Source organism: Nerophis lumbriciformis, linkage group LG09 (genome assembly GCF_033978685.3).
Source record: "Nerophis lumbriciformis linkage group LG09, RoL_Nlum_v2.1, whole genome shotgun sequence".
Taxonomy (NCBI): Eukaryota; Metazoa; Chordata; class Actinopteri; order Syngnathiformes; family Syngnathidae; genus Nerophis; species Nerophis lumbriciformis.
The window spans coordinates 39,938,944-39,955,980 of NC_084556.2; the positions used below are offsets into that span (position 1 = coordinate 39,938,944).

General features: G+C 38.5%; 2 protein-coding genes across 4 annotated transcripts in view; both read left to right on the top strand.

The window, feature by feature from the left end:
• map6a (microtubule-associated protein 6a) overlaps nt 1–13,577 on the top strand; it is a 69,735-nt gene extending 56,158 nt beyond the window's left edge. Inside the window, exons 4-5 of one of the 3 annotated variants that reach the window (XR_009815483.1) lie at nt 5,866–5,976; nt 13,194–13,222. Coding sequence is in view for 2 of the 3 variants with exons in the window: in XM_061963165.1 (XP_061819149.1) it covers nt 5,866–5,976; nt 13,194–13,341 (259 nt within the window). In the remaining variant the exon portion in view is untranslated. Of the gene's footprint in view, nt 1–5,865; nt 5,977–13,193 lie in introns of all 3 variants that reach the window. The other 2 variants (XM_061963165.1, XM_061963166.1) reach the window with 2 other exon arrangements.
• Nucleotides 13,578–15,276: 1,699 nt separating this feature from the next.
• Nucleotides 15,277–16,595, top strand: LOC133607076 (uncharacterized). The gene is made up of 2 exons (XM_061961536.2): nt 15,277–15,516; nt 15,583–16,595. Exon 2 carries the CDS (start codon nt 15,686–15,688, stop codon nt 16,382–16,384), a length of 699 nt encoding a protein of 232 aa, XP_061817520.2. The 5' UTR covers nt 15,277–15,516; nt 15,583–15,685; the 3' UTR covers nt 16,385–16,595.
• The last annotated feature ends 442 nt before the right edge of the window (nt 16,596–17,037 follow it).

Consider the following 17,037-nt stretch of genomic DNA (forward strand, 5'->3'; position numbering starts at 1 on the left):
AGCAGCCGCATTTTGTACCAACTGTAATCTTTTAATGCTAGACATAGGGAGACCCGAAAATAATATGTTACAGTAATCGAGACGAGACGTAACGAACGCATGAATAATGATCTCAGCGTCGCTAGTGGACAAAATGGAACAAATTTTAGCGATATTACGGAGATGAAAGAAGGCCGTTTTAGTAACACTCTTAATGTGTGACTCAAAGGAGAGAGTTGGGTCGAAGATAATACCCAGATTCTTTACTGAGTCTCTTTGTGTAATTGTTTGGTTGTCAAATGTTAAGGTGGTATTATCAGATAAATGTCGGTGTTTAGCAGGACCGATAATCAGCATTTCCGTTTTCTTAGTGTTGAGTTGCAAGAAGTTAGCGGACATCCATTGTTTAATTTCATTAAGACACGCCTCCAGCTGACTACAATCCGGCGTGTTGGTCAGCTTTAGGGGCATGTAGAGTTGGGTGTCATCAGCATAGCAATGAAAGCTAACACCGTATTTGCGTATGATGTCGCCTAGCGGCAACATGTAAATACTAAAGAGTGCAGGGCCAAGAACCGAACCTTGGGGGACTCCGCACGTTACCTTAACATAGTCCGAGGTCACATTGTTATGGGAGACGCACTGCATCCTGTCAGTAAGATAAGAGTTAAACCACGACAAAGCTAAGTCTGACATACCAATACGTGTTTTGATACGCTCTAATAAAATGTTATGATCGACGGTATCGAAAGCAGCGCTAAGATCAAGAAGCAGCAACATAGATGACGCATCAGAATCCATCGTTAGCAGTAGATCATTAGTCATTTTTGCGAGGGCTGTCTCCGTAGAGTGATTTGCCCTGAAACCGGATTGAAAAGGTTCACAGAGATTGTTAGACATTAAGTGTTCATTTAGCTGCTGTGCGACAATTTTTTCGAGGATTTTCGAGATAAACGGAAGGTGGGACACCGGCCGGTAGTTTACCATGAGGTCAGGATCGAGGTTAGGTCTTTTGAGCAAAGGATGAATAACCGCTTTTTTGAATGCTAGTGGAACAGTGCCAGAGGAAAGTGATAAGTTTATAATATTTAGCACTGATGGACCTAATAATACAAAAAGCTCCTTAATAAGTTTCCCAGGAAATGGGTCAAGTAGACATGTTGTTTGTTTTGTCCCATTGACACATCTTAACAATTCCTCTAGTGTTATTTCATCAAAGAGAGAGAAACTATTTTGGAGGGCGGTATCCTTTGTAGATACAGTCGTATCTGTGTTAATAGAACCCAGTTGTAGCTGCGATGCATTGTCTTTAATCTCCTTTCTAATGAGTTCAATTTTCTTATTAAAGAAATTCATAAAATCATCTGCTGAGTGGGTGGAGCTATTGGGAGGAGTCCCTTGTTGGGTTAGCAATGCTACTGTACTAAACAAAAATTTCGGATCATTTTTGTTGAGGTGGATGAGATTTGAGTAATATTTAGCTTTAGCTAGGGTAAGCATGTGTTTATAAGTTATTAAACTATCACTCCATGCTTGATGGAAAACCTCAAGTTTAGTAGCGCGCCATTTGCGTTCCAGCTTTCTACATGATAATTTATGGGCTCTAGTTTCTTCTGTAAACCATGGGGTGCGCCTTTTAGGGGCTCTTTTAAGCTTTAGCGGTGCTATACTATCAATGGTGTCGCGCAGGGCGTCGTTAAAGTTGTTAGTGAGGTTATTAATAGAGCCGACATAATTTGGGAATGGTGCCATTACCGAAGGCAGTAGGCCAGCAAGAGTCATCGTTGTGGCAGCATTAATGTTGCGGCTGCTACAGTAGTTATTATTATTAGTTTGTTGACAATGAGTCAGAACTTCAAATTTTATAAGGTAATGATCGGACATTACTTTAGTATACGGGAGTATCGTAACTTTGGAGGTGGTGACACCCCTGACCAGCACTAGATCTATCGTATTTCCGTTGCGATGCGTAGGTTCATTTATTATTTGTGTAAGACCACAGCTATCAATTATAGTCTGGAGCACCATGCACTGAGGGTCCGATGGGGTATTCATATGGATATTAAAGTCCCCCATTATGATTATATTGTCGGCATGCGTCACTAAATCAGCAACGAACTCTGAAAATTCACTGATGAAGTCCGAATTGGGTCCTGGGGGGCGGTAGATAACAGCCAGGTGGAGAGGCAGCGGTGCGACAAACCTCATAGTAAGCATCTCAAACGAGTTATATTTATTATTTAGGTTCGGGGTAAGATTAAAGTTTTTATTGTGTATGAGTGCAACTCCCCCACCCCTTTTAATGGGACGGGCAATATGCGCTCCCGCATAGCCAGGAGGAGACGCCTCACCCAGCGCAAAGAAATCGTCTGGTTTGAGCCAGGTCTCGGCTAGACCAATAACGTCAAGATTATTGTCTCTAATGACCTCATTAACTAATAACGTTTTGGAAGATAATGATCTTATGTTTAAGAAGCCCATATTATAGGTAGTGGGCTGTTTTGAGGAGTTTTTGTTGAAATGATCCGTAGTAGCAATATTAATAATGTTGTGTTTATTATGTGTAGTGCACTTTAAATTATTTCGACCATATCTAGGAATTGATATGACGGGAATTTTCCGATTGTTTGCTTGAAGTTGTGATAAACCGAACGCATCATAACTTGCCACCTCAGTAGAGTGCATGTCTTCTTCTGACACAGAAAAAACATTTTTTGAGTTGTATTGTTGTAAAATAGTTGCTATGTGTGCAGGTATTATCCAGCCTGGCGCTGGCTAGTTCTATTTTAACTAACTTCTCACCCGGACTAGCGCTTCTTTGAGGATTAGCCTTTCGCTTTGTTGTTAGCCCCGCTCGGCATCCCCGCTTCTGCTTCCGCTCACACCGCTTACGTGTCTTCCGTTGACGGTCCACGCTGGCACTTAACTCCGCTGCTTTAGAGGCCGCTGGATGTAGCCGGCGAAGAATCCCCATGCTAGCGAGGAGGTCGAAAGTACCCGCATCTTTCAGCCTATAAGGGCCCGATCTATCCACATCCAGAATCGTCTGTCGGTCGATGGTAAGAATAGTTGCTTTTGCATAATATTGCGAAACAAAACGCCAGATAATGTCTTACCTTAAACAAACACCATAATAATAATACGTTTGTTGAATTACAGTACAATCTATCAAGCGGTGGATTGTACAAAGTCGTACTAAAACCATACTTGCCAACCTTGAGACCTCCGAATTCGGGTGAATGGGGGGGTGGGGGTGGGGGGCGGTGCCGGGGGGCGGGGTTAAGGGGGAGGAGTATATTTATAGCTAGGATTCACTGAAATTAAAGTATTTATTTTATTTATATATATATATATATATATATATATATATATATATATATATATATATATATATATATATATATAGTACAGTAAACTGTAATGAAAACAGAGTTGTTCTACTAACTGTACTGTACTTGCTGCTTTAAAAAAAAATAACACTTACCTTTCACTATTTGAGTAGCTTTTGTTCTGCCATTTGAGTAATGGCATAATCCCAGGAATGTAGGCTCATACGACTTCCTTGTTCGTCGTGTCTTTATTGCACAAGATGTAATTCAACCACACAACAGCTCCAATGTGTGTCTATCCCTTTTCCCGGCAAAACTCGAACACCCACTTCCTATTAACAACGTCACTTCCCTATCTCTCCCGGAAGTCCCGCCCCCCAGCCACAGTCATTGGCTAACATCCCGTAGCCAGCCGCTACAGTATTAACGTGCCAGCTGGAATAAACACACGCTGAGCAATAGCTCCGTGCCTGCCTACTTTATGGGTTATAGATAAACCTATGAATAACGGAGACATATATAATAGTCTCCTTTTCAGGTGAGAGACGACGCTAAAGGCAGTGCCTTTAAGGCACGCCACCAATATAGTTGTCCGACTGGAAATCGGGAGATTTTCGGGAGGGGCACTGAAATTCGGGAGTCTCCTGGGAAAATCGGGAGGGTTGGCAAGTATGACTAAAACATTTTTGATAGATTTTTGAGCGCCGTGTGTAATGTTCTATATTTTCAATGGAACATTTAAAATGCGAGGCGGCGACTTGTCCAGGGTGTACCCCGCCTTCCGGCCGAATGCAGCTGAGATAGGCTCCAGCACCCCCCGCGACCCCGAAGGGAATAAGCGGTAGAAAATGGATGAATGGATGGATGGACATTTAAAATGTTGGTGTTGTTTACTTGAGCCCCATCATAGCTACATTTATCTCTTATGTGTGACTGCCATCTACTGGTCACATTTATCATTACACCATGTACCAAATAAAATAGCTTTGAGGTGGGTGAGCTCAAACAAACGTATTCCTTACATTAGGCGCACTGTCAAGTTTTGAGGGGAAAAAAATGATTTTAAGTGCGCCTTATAGGCCGGAAAATATGAACTATATACACGTCCAACTTGCTGTAGAATGTGCTTTTCAATTAAAAAACTGTGTCCCGGTTTTGGTATATTAAACAACTTGGTTTTCAGCGCATAATTCCGAGTAGAATTTCATGCTTTTTGTATGCTACATTTATGCTAGCAATAGCACTAGAGCTATCGTTGACTAAGTATTTTTACAGTCTAATTTGAGCCGTTACTTGATGATTACAAAACATTTTTATTTTTTTATAAGCTAGTAAGTTCACGAGAGATGTTTTTTACTAGTCAAATCTAATTGGTTAGATTTTAATTACAAAAAACTTATTTTTTGGATGTTAGCACGTATGCTTTATTTATTCTGGCAAAAGCACAGATAACGGGAATACCTACTGATAAACTAATCTCACTTGCACGTTTTTATTAAAACTCACAGATAAACAAAGTTGAGTTCAATGTCCGACGATTTGACAGTCAAATTAGATTCTTCCCAATTGAATAGTCAACTGTCATGATACGTGGTCCGGATCATGTTTTGTGTTTTCTGTTAGTTTTGGACTCCTTTAGTTCCTGTTTGTGCACCTTGTTGCAGTCATGATAACAACTGAGTTGTTACCATGACTACATATTATTTTCACCTGCCTCTTGTGTTCTGGACGCTCACCTGTTGCTAATCAAGAGACATTATTTAAGCCTGCCTTTGCCAGTCAGTCGGTCTGGCTTCTTTGTTTGCGTCACGCTCCTGTTACGTAAGTTTTGCTTGTCTCCTAACCCATGCTAAGTGTCTAGCTTCAAGTGTGATCGGCACCTTGTTCCGTCGGTTTGTTTTCTGTTTTGTGTACCTCTTTGATTTGTTCAAGATTAAATGATGTTCCTACCCGCAAGTCCTGTCCGGAGTCGTCCGCGCAGTAAGCTGCGACCCACACGTAACAGTCAACTATTTTAAAGCGACCCTACCTTTTTACATTGACTTCGACTGCAAAATAATGGCAACGAAGTAGAGTGCTGAATCTGAGCGTTTTGGCCGAGTGGAGAAGTAAGCAGATGTATCTTGTACAAAAGTTGGTATTTATGGAGTATTTTTTTGAAAAACATGTATTATAGTGCCCCACTTGGGTTCCAATATCATTTTAAAAATATGACCCTTTTATGCGCTGTACGCCAACACATACATGTTATGCTATGCTAAAGTGTTGGTTGTTTTTTTTTGTTTTTTAGAATGTGAAGCAGGTCATTCAAATCCATGCTGCAGGTCACCCCGTAGCCCTTGCGCCGCACTTTGGACACCACTGTTGTAATATATTCCAGGAGTGTCTGCAAACTCATTTCAGACGTGGATGTCATGTGTTTGTCCGACTGTGACGTACGACTACTGAATGTTCACCGGGGGAGGGGGGGACGGTGCTGTCTTTGTGCTTTCTCATGCTGCGTATTTTGTGCCCAAGCTGTCGTATGCTAATGAGTGACATTGTGATTCATTCAAAGGGTTGTGCTAAAACAACACCACTACGTACAACTCTGCCAGCCAATCCGTGATATTGGCTGGGTGCAGACCCTAAAGCAACACCTGTGGGGCTGCGCGCTGCCTGATCCCAGGTAACCCTCAAAGAAACACGTAGAAGACACAGGACGTGAACAAATGCCGCTCATTCTCATTCATGCCCATGGAGTTTGGATTGAAAATATATATTTTTTTAAATGGCCATCCACCCCGACTACACTTTACCACAGTCTTCGTATTTCTCTTCCATATGGACATCAGAGTGGTGGAATGAGGAGTGCTTGCATGTTAGCTTCCTGACATGATGGAACCCTCAGGTTTAACTGAATGCACCGTTAACCCATAAGAAGCCATTTCAAGTACAAATCAATCAATCAATCAATGTTTACTTATATAGCCCTAAATCACGAGTGTCTCAAAGGGCTGCACAATCCACAACGACATCCTCGGCTCAGATCCCACATCAGGGCAAGAAAAAACTCAACCCAATGGGATAACAATGAGAAACCTTGGAGGGGACCGCACATGTGGGACCCCCCACCCCTGGGCGAGTGGATCTAGCATAATATTGTGAGAGTCCAGTCCAAAAATGATGGCTGATATACCTTTCTTTTTAAATACAAGTCATTCATGTCAAAGATGTTTCATATTGTTCATGATACATGTTTTTCTATGTTTAAAAACAACTCAATTTGACACCATTGTGTAGCACACATGTACTTTGAATTGAACAAAGATTATTTATTGACTAGATAATTTATTATTTATAGATTATTTATTGACAATAATTGAAACTGTGAAATTTAGTAAGTGTTCTATTGGCGTTTTTGCAATTTTGACCAAACCACATGATATTTAAGGCTAACAGCCTGATAGCGATATTTTCTTAGCTAATTTCATAAGAATTGATTGAAGAAATATTGTAAGAACAGTCAAATTGTAATAGTTGACACCCTATTTAAGTGTTAGAATTGTTTAACGCCTTCAAAATTTGCTTTAATAACAAAAATAAGCCTTTGGAAATTAGATTTTTTTTTTTTAGCTTGGGGCAACTGCCTGTAAATAGTCACACAATGTTTTGTAGCTTGTTTTATAACAATCGAGTGAAGACATATAGTAACAATAGTTTTATTGTAATATTCAATACCTTATTAAAGCATTAGATTTGTTCAATTGATTTGAAATTAGCTTTAATGTAAAAAAAAATAACTAGCTTACTTACACACTACCATTTTAGGAGAGCTAACCAGTTATATGATTTTTTTGTGGCTCCGTTTAATCATAATAGCTGACACCCTATTAGAGCGGAACAATTCTTAAATATATTTCAAATTAGCTTTAATTGTAAAAAAACAAAAAAAACATACGCTTTTGGAATTGAGCTAGCTTATTGACACTGGCATTTTGGGGCAGCTACAAAATGTTGTGTATAAAATATAGTAACAAAAATGTTATTACAAATTATAATAAAGCATTACAATTGGTAAAAAATTAATTAAGCTTTTGGAAATGTATTTATTGACATACCACCATTTTGGGACAATTACAGTGTAAAGTCACCACTTTCAAAATGTTTTGTGGCTTGTTTTATATGAATTCATTGAAGGAATATCGTAAGAACAGTCAAATTATAATAGCTGACAACCTATTTAAGCATTAGAATTGTTTAACAGCTTTAAAATGAGCTTTAGTAACAACAATAAGCCTTTGGAAATTAGCTAGCTTTCTTTTTTCTTTTTTTGAGCTAGCTTAATGACACAGCAATTTTGGGGCAACTCCCTGTATGTAGTCACACGACAACCACCCCAAAATGTTGTGTAGCTTGTTTTATAACAGTCGAGTGAAGAAATATAGTAAGAATAGTTTTATTTTAATATTCAATACCCTATAAAAGCATTCAAATTTGTTAAATTGATTTGAAATTAGCTTTAATGTAAGAAAAAAAGCTTACTTACACACTAGCATTGTAGGGCAGCTAACCAGTCACATGATGACCACTCCCAAATGTTTTGTGGCTTATTTTATAAGAGTTAAGAGAAGACATGGCACGGTTTAATCATAATAGCTGACACCCCATTTCTAAATGTATTTAAAATGAGCTTTAATTGTAAAAAAATAATAATAATAATAATAAAAATAAGATTTTGGAATTGAACTAGCTTATTGACACTGGCATGTTGGGGCAGCTAAATAGTCACATGACAACAAATTCAAAATGTTGTGAAGAAATTGTAAATCATAATAAAGCATTATAATTGGTAAAAAAGTAAGCTTTTGGAAATGAGCTAGTTTATGGACATGCCATCATTTTGGGACAATTACAGTATAAGGTCACCACTTTCACAATGTTTTGTGGCTTGTTTTATATGAATTCATTGAAGGAATATAGTAAGAACAGTGGAACTTTTGAACACCCTATTAAAGCATTAGAGTTGTTTAATGACTTTAAAATTAGTGTTAACGGAAAAATAATCGCTTTTGGAAATGAGCTAACTTACCTCACCCACCATTTTGGGACAGCTGTATGGTGACAATACAACCACACCAAATGTCCTGTAGCTTGAGTTATAATTAAATTCAGAAATATAGTAAGAACAGTTGACATTTTGAACACCCTATTAAAGCATTAGAATTGTTTAATGACTTTAAAATTAGCGTTAACGGAATAAGAATAGCTTTTGGAAATGAGCTATCTTACCCCACCCACCATTTTGGGGCAGCTGTATGGTGACATTACAACCACACCAAATGTCGTGTAGCTTGAGTTATAATAATTCATTGAAGAAATATAGTAAGAACAGTTACATTTTAACGCATTGGAATCGTTAAACGGTTTTAAAAATCAGCTTTGATATTTACCCCCCCCCCCCACTAATGTATATGTTAATTTATTTACTTACTTAATTAATTATTCACTGTTTTAGAGATTGAGTACAAACAAATGTGTGAGAAATTGCTATGAAACGAAAAGGGATATATTTAAATTAGCTCTGCTTCTTTCTACTAATTTTCAGACATGCTGTAATGAGAAATTGTAACCGTTATGAATCATATTGTAAATGTGTGCATGTCCGAAATAAACTAACACCATAATCAGAGTTTACCTGATACACTTTCATTTTTGGGAAGCCATATCCTGGTATCAATGTTGCTGCAGTCGAAAGGAAAAGACAAAATATATATACCATAAGCTTAAAATGATCGGATATCCATATACAGTCGTGGTCAAAAGTTTACATACACTTGTAAAGAACAATGTCATGGCTGTCTTGAGTTTCCAATCATTTCTACAACTCTTATTTTTTTTGTGATAGAGTGATTGGAGCACATACTTGTTTGTCACATAAAACAAGTTTGGTTCTTTTATGAATTTATTATGGGTCTACTGAAAATGTGACCAAATCTGCTGGGTCAAAAGTATACATACCGCAACATACGCGATCAATTTTGGTGATGTAGAAAAGTTACAATCAAATCAAATTAGCTTCATGGCATGGCCTCTTAACTTCATGTGAGTGATTATGATTGACGACACCTGTTGACTTCTCTAAGCCCATTTAAATAGGGCTCATGAGATGCAGTCATAAGACTTGGTTACAAACGCGACAATGGGAAAGTCAAAGGAACTCAGCACAGATCTGAAAAAACGAATCATTGACTTGAACAAGTCAGAAAAGTCACTTGGAGCCATTTCAAAGCAGCTTAAGGTCCCAAGAGCAACTGTGCAGACAATTGTTCGTAAGTATAAAGTTCATTGCACAGTTTTGTCACTGCCACGATCAGGAAGAAAACACAAGCTATCACCTGCTGCTGAGAGAAAATTGGTTAGGATAATAAAGAGTCAACTGAGAATCACCAAAAAGCAGGTCTGCAATGAATTGGAAGCTGCTGGAACACAGATGTCAGTGTCCACAGTCAAGCGTGTTTTGCATCCCCTTGGACTGAGAGGCTACCATGCAAGAAGGAAGCCCTTACTCCAGAAGCGACACCTTAAGGCTCGTCTAAAGTTTGCTGCTGATCACATGGACAAAGATAAGACCATCTGGACGAAAGTTGAGGCCTTTAATCCCAGGGACACCATACCGACAGTCAAGCATGGTGGTGGTAGTATTATTCTCTGGGCCTGTTTTGCTGCCAATGGAACTGGTGCTTTACAGAGAGTAATTGGGACAATGATAAAGGAGGATTACCTCCAAATTCTTCAGGATAACCTAAAATCATCAGCCCGGAGGTTGGGTCTTGGGCGCAGTTGGGTGTTCCAACAGGACAATGAGCCCAAACACATGTCAAAAGTGGTAAAGGAATGGCTAAATCAGGCTAGAATTGAGGTTTTAGAATGGCCTTCCCAAAGTCCTGACTTAAACTCCAATGAGAACATGTGAACAATGCTGAAGAAACAAGTCCATGTCAATTTTGTCAAGAGGATTGGTCAAAAATTCAACCAGAAGCTTGTGGATGCCTACCAAAAGCGTCTTATTGCAGTGAATTTTGCCAAGGGACATGTAACCAAGTATTGCTGTATGTATACTTTTGGTCACATTTTCAGTAGACCCATAATAAATTCATAAAAGAACCAAACTTCATGAATGTTTTTTGTGACCAACAAGTATGTGCTCCAATCTCTCTATCACAAAAAAATAAGAGTTGTAGAAATGATTGGAAACTCAAGACAGCCATGACATTATGTTCTTTACAAGTGTATGTAAACTTTTGACCACGACTGTATACCCGATTTGAAGTTGTCAGTACCATCTTCTACTCTGGTAAAAAAAAAGAAAAAGAAAGATGTATTGCCATGTATTGAAGGGGTCAATTTTGAAATAATCGTACTTATACAATATTCATCGTATGTATGACAATACAGTAGTCACATGACTGTCACATGACAGTTTCCGAGCAGTAGAGGACACATTTGAACGCGTGTAAAATACTCTAATGGCTTTTTATGGGTTAACAATATATAATTGCATGCTAAATAATCCACATGGGAAGAACTGAAGTCACGTATGATCTGATTTTTTTTTTTTTTTTTTACATACTCATGAATTCACGTCCCGACAGTGGATATATAAAGTAAACAAAAGTTTTTTAGTAATGAAATTAAAAATACAGCTAATAAAATAAAAACTATGAAGATACATTTCACCTGGATGTAAAAATAAATAGATCAACTGACAGTGTGACATACTTGTTTTTAATATCTTTATTACAGCCAAATCAAGCAGAGCCATGTTAATAGAATACAAAATGTGTTGAAAAGAAGTGTTGAGTCAATATTATTGTTGTTTATATTTGTTCACTGATTGAAATGTAATATATTTTTAAATTCATATTTACATATTTCTTTGTTTCAATTTTAAACTGTATATATTATTAAAACAAATGTCAACTACACACAGTCAAACCTTATTTTTCGTAAGTAATATGCTCCAAAAATCCGACAAAAAAACAAATCGTGGGAAAACCAAAGATATTTTTCCGATAAGAAAACATGTCATTCCGATAAATGTCTTCCAAACAGCCAAATATATTGAGACTGAACACATTTTATAGATAATAATTATAATAAGTAGAATAGTAAACTTATTCCACGGGAAAACAGTAAACAGTTTGTTAAGTGCTTGATCGTGCGATAAACAAGAGGGTAAACAAAACCAATGCATACATTTTCAGATAAAAAAACAAACAACACGACAATTTGGGGATACAAAAACTGAGGTTTGACTGTATAAACAGTTTATAACTATTTACAACTATTTTTTATGTAAAAAAATAAATAAGGCGGTTCTTTGTATATCCACTGTATTTTGTACAGCTGTCAGTTTTTGACCTGTTTCCACAGTGTCAAATCTGTTTGCCAAGCATGACTGTTTTTTGTTGGACCTGCAATCCAAGCTCAAGTGCACTGAAATCAAAAATCAATCAAATATATATAGTCATTTATCGAGTATGACGGAGGTCAACAGGGGTAAGTACGTCAAGGCATGTTAGAGATCTTTGTATTTCAACATTCAAATATAACCTAAATGCAATCAGAAGTAGAGTTTTTACGTTGCACTGCATGGCATTGTTACTTTCACTTTTAGAACACACCTCACCTTTACACCTGCTACATTTCAACATCAATCAGATCAAACTTGTTTGATTGCTTTTTTATTCCTAAACCTGAAACTTAACTTCAGGGCTGCATACTAATATGTCTGTCATATATTTTGTAAACCAACCTATGTTGATATGTTAGTAAGTTTGATATATTTTAAGTAAAACAAACACCTCTGCGTCAACTAATCAGTGACATGTATTATTACTATAAACTTATTTTCTTAAATTTGTTACGTTTTCCAAATTTAAACTTTCTGCTCGTATTTATTTATTTAATTTGTTTTCAATTTAATGCTACATTTTCTGATCATATGATGACTTTTATTTTGTAATATTCAAATTTAATTCTCGTAAAAAAATTATTTTTTATCTTCATATTATACATTTTTTGAAATTGCGATGTTTTCTCATCATTTAATGACTTTACTTTTATAACATTCCAATGTAATTCTGGTAAAATTATGTTTTCTCTTCATATTATTACATTAAATCCATAATATTCCAAGTTTGTTCTCGTAAAAACTGACGTTTTCTTTTCATATTGTGACTTTATTTTGTAATATTCCAAATGTAACCTCGTAAAATTGCGACATTTTCTCATGGTATTATGACTTTTATTTTGTAAAATTTCAACTTTAATCCCGTAAATTTGCGATGTTCCCTTATATTATGAATTAATTTTGTTAAAAAAAAAAAAAAACAATAATATTCCAATTTAATTATTTTAAAATTGTGACTTTTTCTCTTCATATTTTGACTTTAACTTTGTAATATTCCAACTTTATTCTCATAAAATTGTGACATTTTCTTTTGGTCTAGTAACTTTATATTTGTAGTATTCCAACTTTATTCTCGTAAAATTGCTATTTTTTTCTCTTGGTATTATGATTTTAATTTCGTAATAATCCCACTTTAATCTCGTAAAAATGCTATGTTTACTCCTCCTAATATGAATTAAATTTCGTAATATTCCAATTTGATTCTCGTAAAATTTTGACATTTTCTCTTCGTATTATGACTTTAATTGTGTAATATTGCACATCTTTTTTGTAAAACCGCATCATTTTCTTTTTATACCATGACTTGGGACAAGCGGTAGAAAATGGATGGATGGATGGACTTTAATTTCTTATTATTCCAACTCTATTGTCGAAAAATTGTATTGTTTTTACTGTCTTTCTCCTTCTTGACACCATGTGCTGCCTCCTAGAGATGCTAAGGAAGAGCTTGTCCGACCTGGTCATCACCATCCCCAGGGTGCTGCTGGAGGAGAACCACAACCATTGCTGGACAGAACCAAACCTCGGAGAAGCAGCGGAGTCGTACGATTTGCCCTCGATTTGAACCAGACTGAGTAGAACTATCAACGCCACAACAACTTAAGTATTTTGAAAAATGCATGAACGGTTTTTGGTTGCTGTTTGACTCTTGGCATTATTGAAGGTGCTATATGCTTTTTCTTCTTTCATGCACTGCATTTTAAAGCTGGACCCAAAAACAATAAAAAACAACAACCATGAAGTGCTAATAAAACATCAAAAGCAACCTGTATACAGTTTAAGTGTAAATAAAAGGCATCACTTGAAGTAGTGCATTTTTTGTTTTGTAAATAAGTGATTAGAACGAGCGCTTGACAAAACCAATGAATCAATCAAAATGTGCCTCAAAGGGCTTCACAAACCACAACGACATCCTCGGATCTTTACCCACATCTGGGCAAGAAAAACACTCAACCCCAACACTTGGGAGGGACCGCAGATGTTGGGATGCTGAGTTGGTTCAGTTCATAATGTGGGAGACCAGCAGGGGATCCGCCTGCATGTAGACAAGTCGGCAGGGCAGAGACTTCACCAACTGATGCATATAGGAGCGGTCCACTACGGGTCCGACTTGGAACAGCTCGGGCCTCCTCTGTGGAAACTGATCCCTGACCACCTGATAACCTCTCCGAGCAGGAAAGGGGGGCAGACCCGAAAAGAGAGACGGCAGATCAACTGCTCTAAAAAGGGGCCTGTTTAAAAGCTAAAGTATATCAACGAGTTTTAAGATGTGACTTAAATGCTTCTATTGAGGTACCATTTGTAACAGTTACCATTCCAGAGTACTGGAGCCTGAATATAAAATGCTCTATAGCCTGCAGACTTTTTTTGGGCTCTGGGAATCACTAATAAGCCGGAGATCTTAGAACGCAGATTTTTAGCCGGGACATATGGTACTAAACAATCCGCAAGATAAGATAGAGCTAGACCGTTTAGTATTTTATACGCAAGTAATAAAACCTCAAAGTCACATCTTAAGTGCACAGGAAGCCAGTGCAGGTGAGCCAGTATAGGCGTAATATGATCAAACTTTCTTGTTCTTGTCAAAATTACAGCATCCGTATTTTGTACCAACTGTAATCTTTTAATGCTAGACCAGTGGTTTTTAACCTTGTTGGAGGTACCGAACCCCACCTCTTTCTTACGCGCCTTCGCCGAACCTTTCTTCAGTGAAATAATTTTTTTTTTTTTTTTCAACTTCAAGACAAAGTTATATGTTTTTTTTACTGGTGCACAAAATGAACTGTGCATTAACATCACCTTGTTCAAAGAACAAAACCAACACAGTGCATGAACTCACAACAAATTACACACCTGCAAATCAGATGGAAAATTAGAGGGAACATTGTTTGGGGGTATCCATAATACGCCGATAGGGAGAAGTTTTTATTTACACGATGAGTCGGGTGTGTCTTGACCTCCGCGGCGCAGGCTGCGCCGAAACCCTGAGGCCGACTCACCGAACCCCTAGGGTTCGATCGAACCCAGGTTAAGAACCACTGTGCTAGACATAGGGAGACCCGAAAATAATATGTTACAGTAATCGAGACGAGACGTAACGAATGCATGAATGATGATCTCAGCGTCGGTGGTGGACAAAATGTGACATATTTTAGCGATATTACAGATATGAAAGAAGGCTGTTTTAGTAACACTCTTAATGTGTGACTCAAACAAGAGAGTTGGGTAGAAGATAATGCTGACATTTAACAGAGTCGCTTTGTATAATTGCTTTATTGTTGAATGTTAAGGTGGTATTATTAAATAAGTGCCGGTGTCCAGCAAATCAACATTTCCATTTTCTTAGCTTTAAGATATAAAAAGTTTCTGGACATCCATCATTTAATCCTTGTGTGGTGTTCATATTGTTGTTATTGTGTCTGTGGGTCTGATGGACCCGTTGCATTTTGTGGCTTTTAGTGCCTCACAATCAAACACTTTTATGTTAAAATACTGAACAGATGTTTACCTCATCCCAAAAAACATCTGTAATGAAGTGCTTCGAGAGGCTGGTAAAGGAATACATTGTCTCCAGACTTACCCCCCACATTCGACCCATACCAGTTTGCTTATCGCCCTAACCGCTCCACAGAGGACGCCATCTCCTCTGCACTCCACCTGAGCTAAGAACATCTGGAAGGAAAGGACACACACGTGCGGATGTTGTTTCTGGACTTCAGCTCGGCATTCAACACCATCATCCCGCAGCACTTGGTGAGCAAACTGGCCCCCCTTGGATTCAGTACCCCCTTTGCAACTGGCTGCTTGACTTCCTCACAGACAGACCACAGTCAGTGAGAGTGGGCGACAACACCTCCAGTGCCATCTCCCTGAGCACCGGCTCCCCCCAGGGCTGCGTCCGAGTCCACTACCGTTTACATTGATGACCCATGACTGCTGTGCCAGGTCCACTACTAACCACATTGTGAAGTACACAACAGTAGTGGGCCTCATCCGTGACAACAACGACATCGACTACAGGGAAGAGGTGAAACATCTGGTTGACTGGTGCACAACCAACAACCTGGTCCTGAACGTCGACAAGACCAAGGAGATCATCGTCGACTTCAGGAAGCACCAGTCCAGCCACACTCCACTCTTCTTCAACGGCACAGCAGTGGAGATGGTAAGCAGCACCAAGTTCCTGGGGGTGCAGATAACTGACAATATGACCTGGTCCCTACACACCGGAACTCTTGTAAAAAGAGCTCAGCAGCACATGCACTTTTTGCGTCGGATGAAAAGAGCACAGCTCGCTCCCCCCATTCTCACCACTTTCTACAGAGGCACTATAGAGAGCCTACTGACCAACTGCATCTCTGTCTGGACTGGAGCCTGCAGTGCCTCAGACTGGAAGTTTCTGCACAGAGTGGTGAGGACGGCGGAAAAGATCATCAGGACTCCTCTTCCTCCTATCCAGGAGATTGCAAAAAGCCGCTGCCTGACCAGGGCTCAGAAAATCTGCAAAGACTCCTCCTACCCCCACCAAGGACTGTTTTCACTGCTGGACTCTAGAAAGAGGTCCGCAGCCTCCGCAGCAGAACCTCCAGGTTCTGTAACATCTTCTTCCCTCAGGCCGTAAGACTCTTGAACGCATCATAATAATCCCCTCAATTCCCCCCAAAAATGGATTAACTCGCTGGAATATAAAGACAATATAACATACATCCATAAAACTGGATGCATATGCAAAAGTGCAATTTATTTATCTGTACAGTAATCTATTTATTTATATCTGCACCTTATTGCTTTTTTATCCTGCACTACCATGAGCTAATGCAACAACATTTCGTTCTTATCTGTCCTGTAAAGTTCAAATTTGAATGACAATAAAAAGTTAGTCTAAGTCTAAGTCTAAGACCAACAAACACTGGCTGAGTAACAACAATATGAACGTTGCATGGAAATGTATCTGCCAGTTTCTGCATCCCACAGGGATTCCTCTTTTGTATTTCTGCACCTGCGGTTCCCACACAAGGTTGCAACATTGTTTGTCAACACTGTCTGCTCTCATTTTCTCGCACATTTGACACTCTGATGTTCTGTGTACCTACACTCTGTCCTCCCCCTGTCTAGGCCTGCTGTGTGTGTGTATGTGTGTGTGTGTGCCCCGGTCTAGTGGACCCGGACATCTTATATGTAATAGAAATGTGTAGGTGGGGTGTATGGTGTGTGGTCATTAAATATGTATTCTGATATATGTTCTTCACAGAAAATGAGCCAAAGTCAGTGAGT

Excerpts from the sequence above, each read along its gene's own strand:
- LOC133607076 (XM_061961536.2), top strand. The coding sequence starts at position 15,686 with ATGACCCATGACTGCTGTGCCAGGTCCACTACTAACCACATTGTGAAG.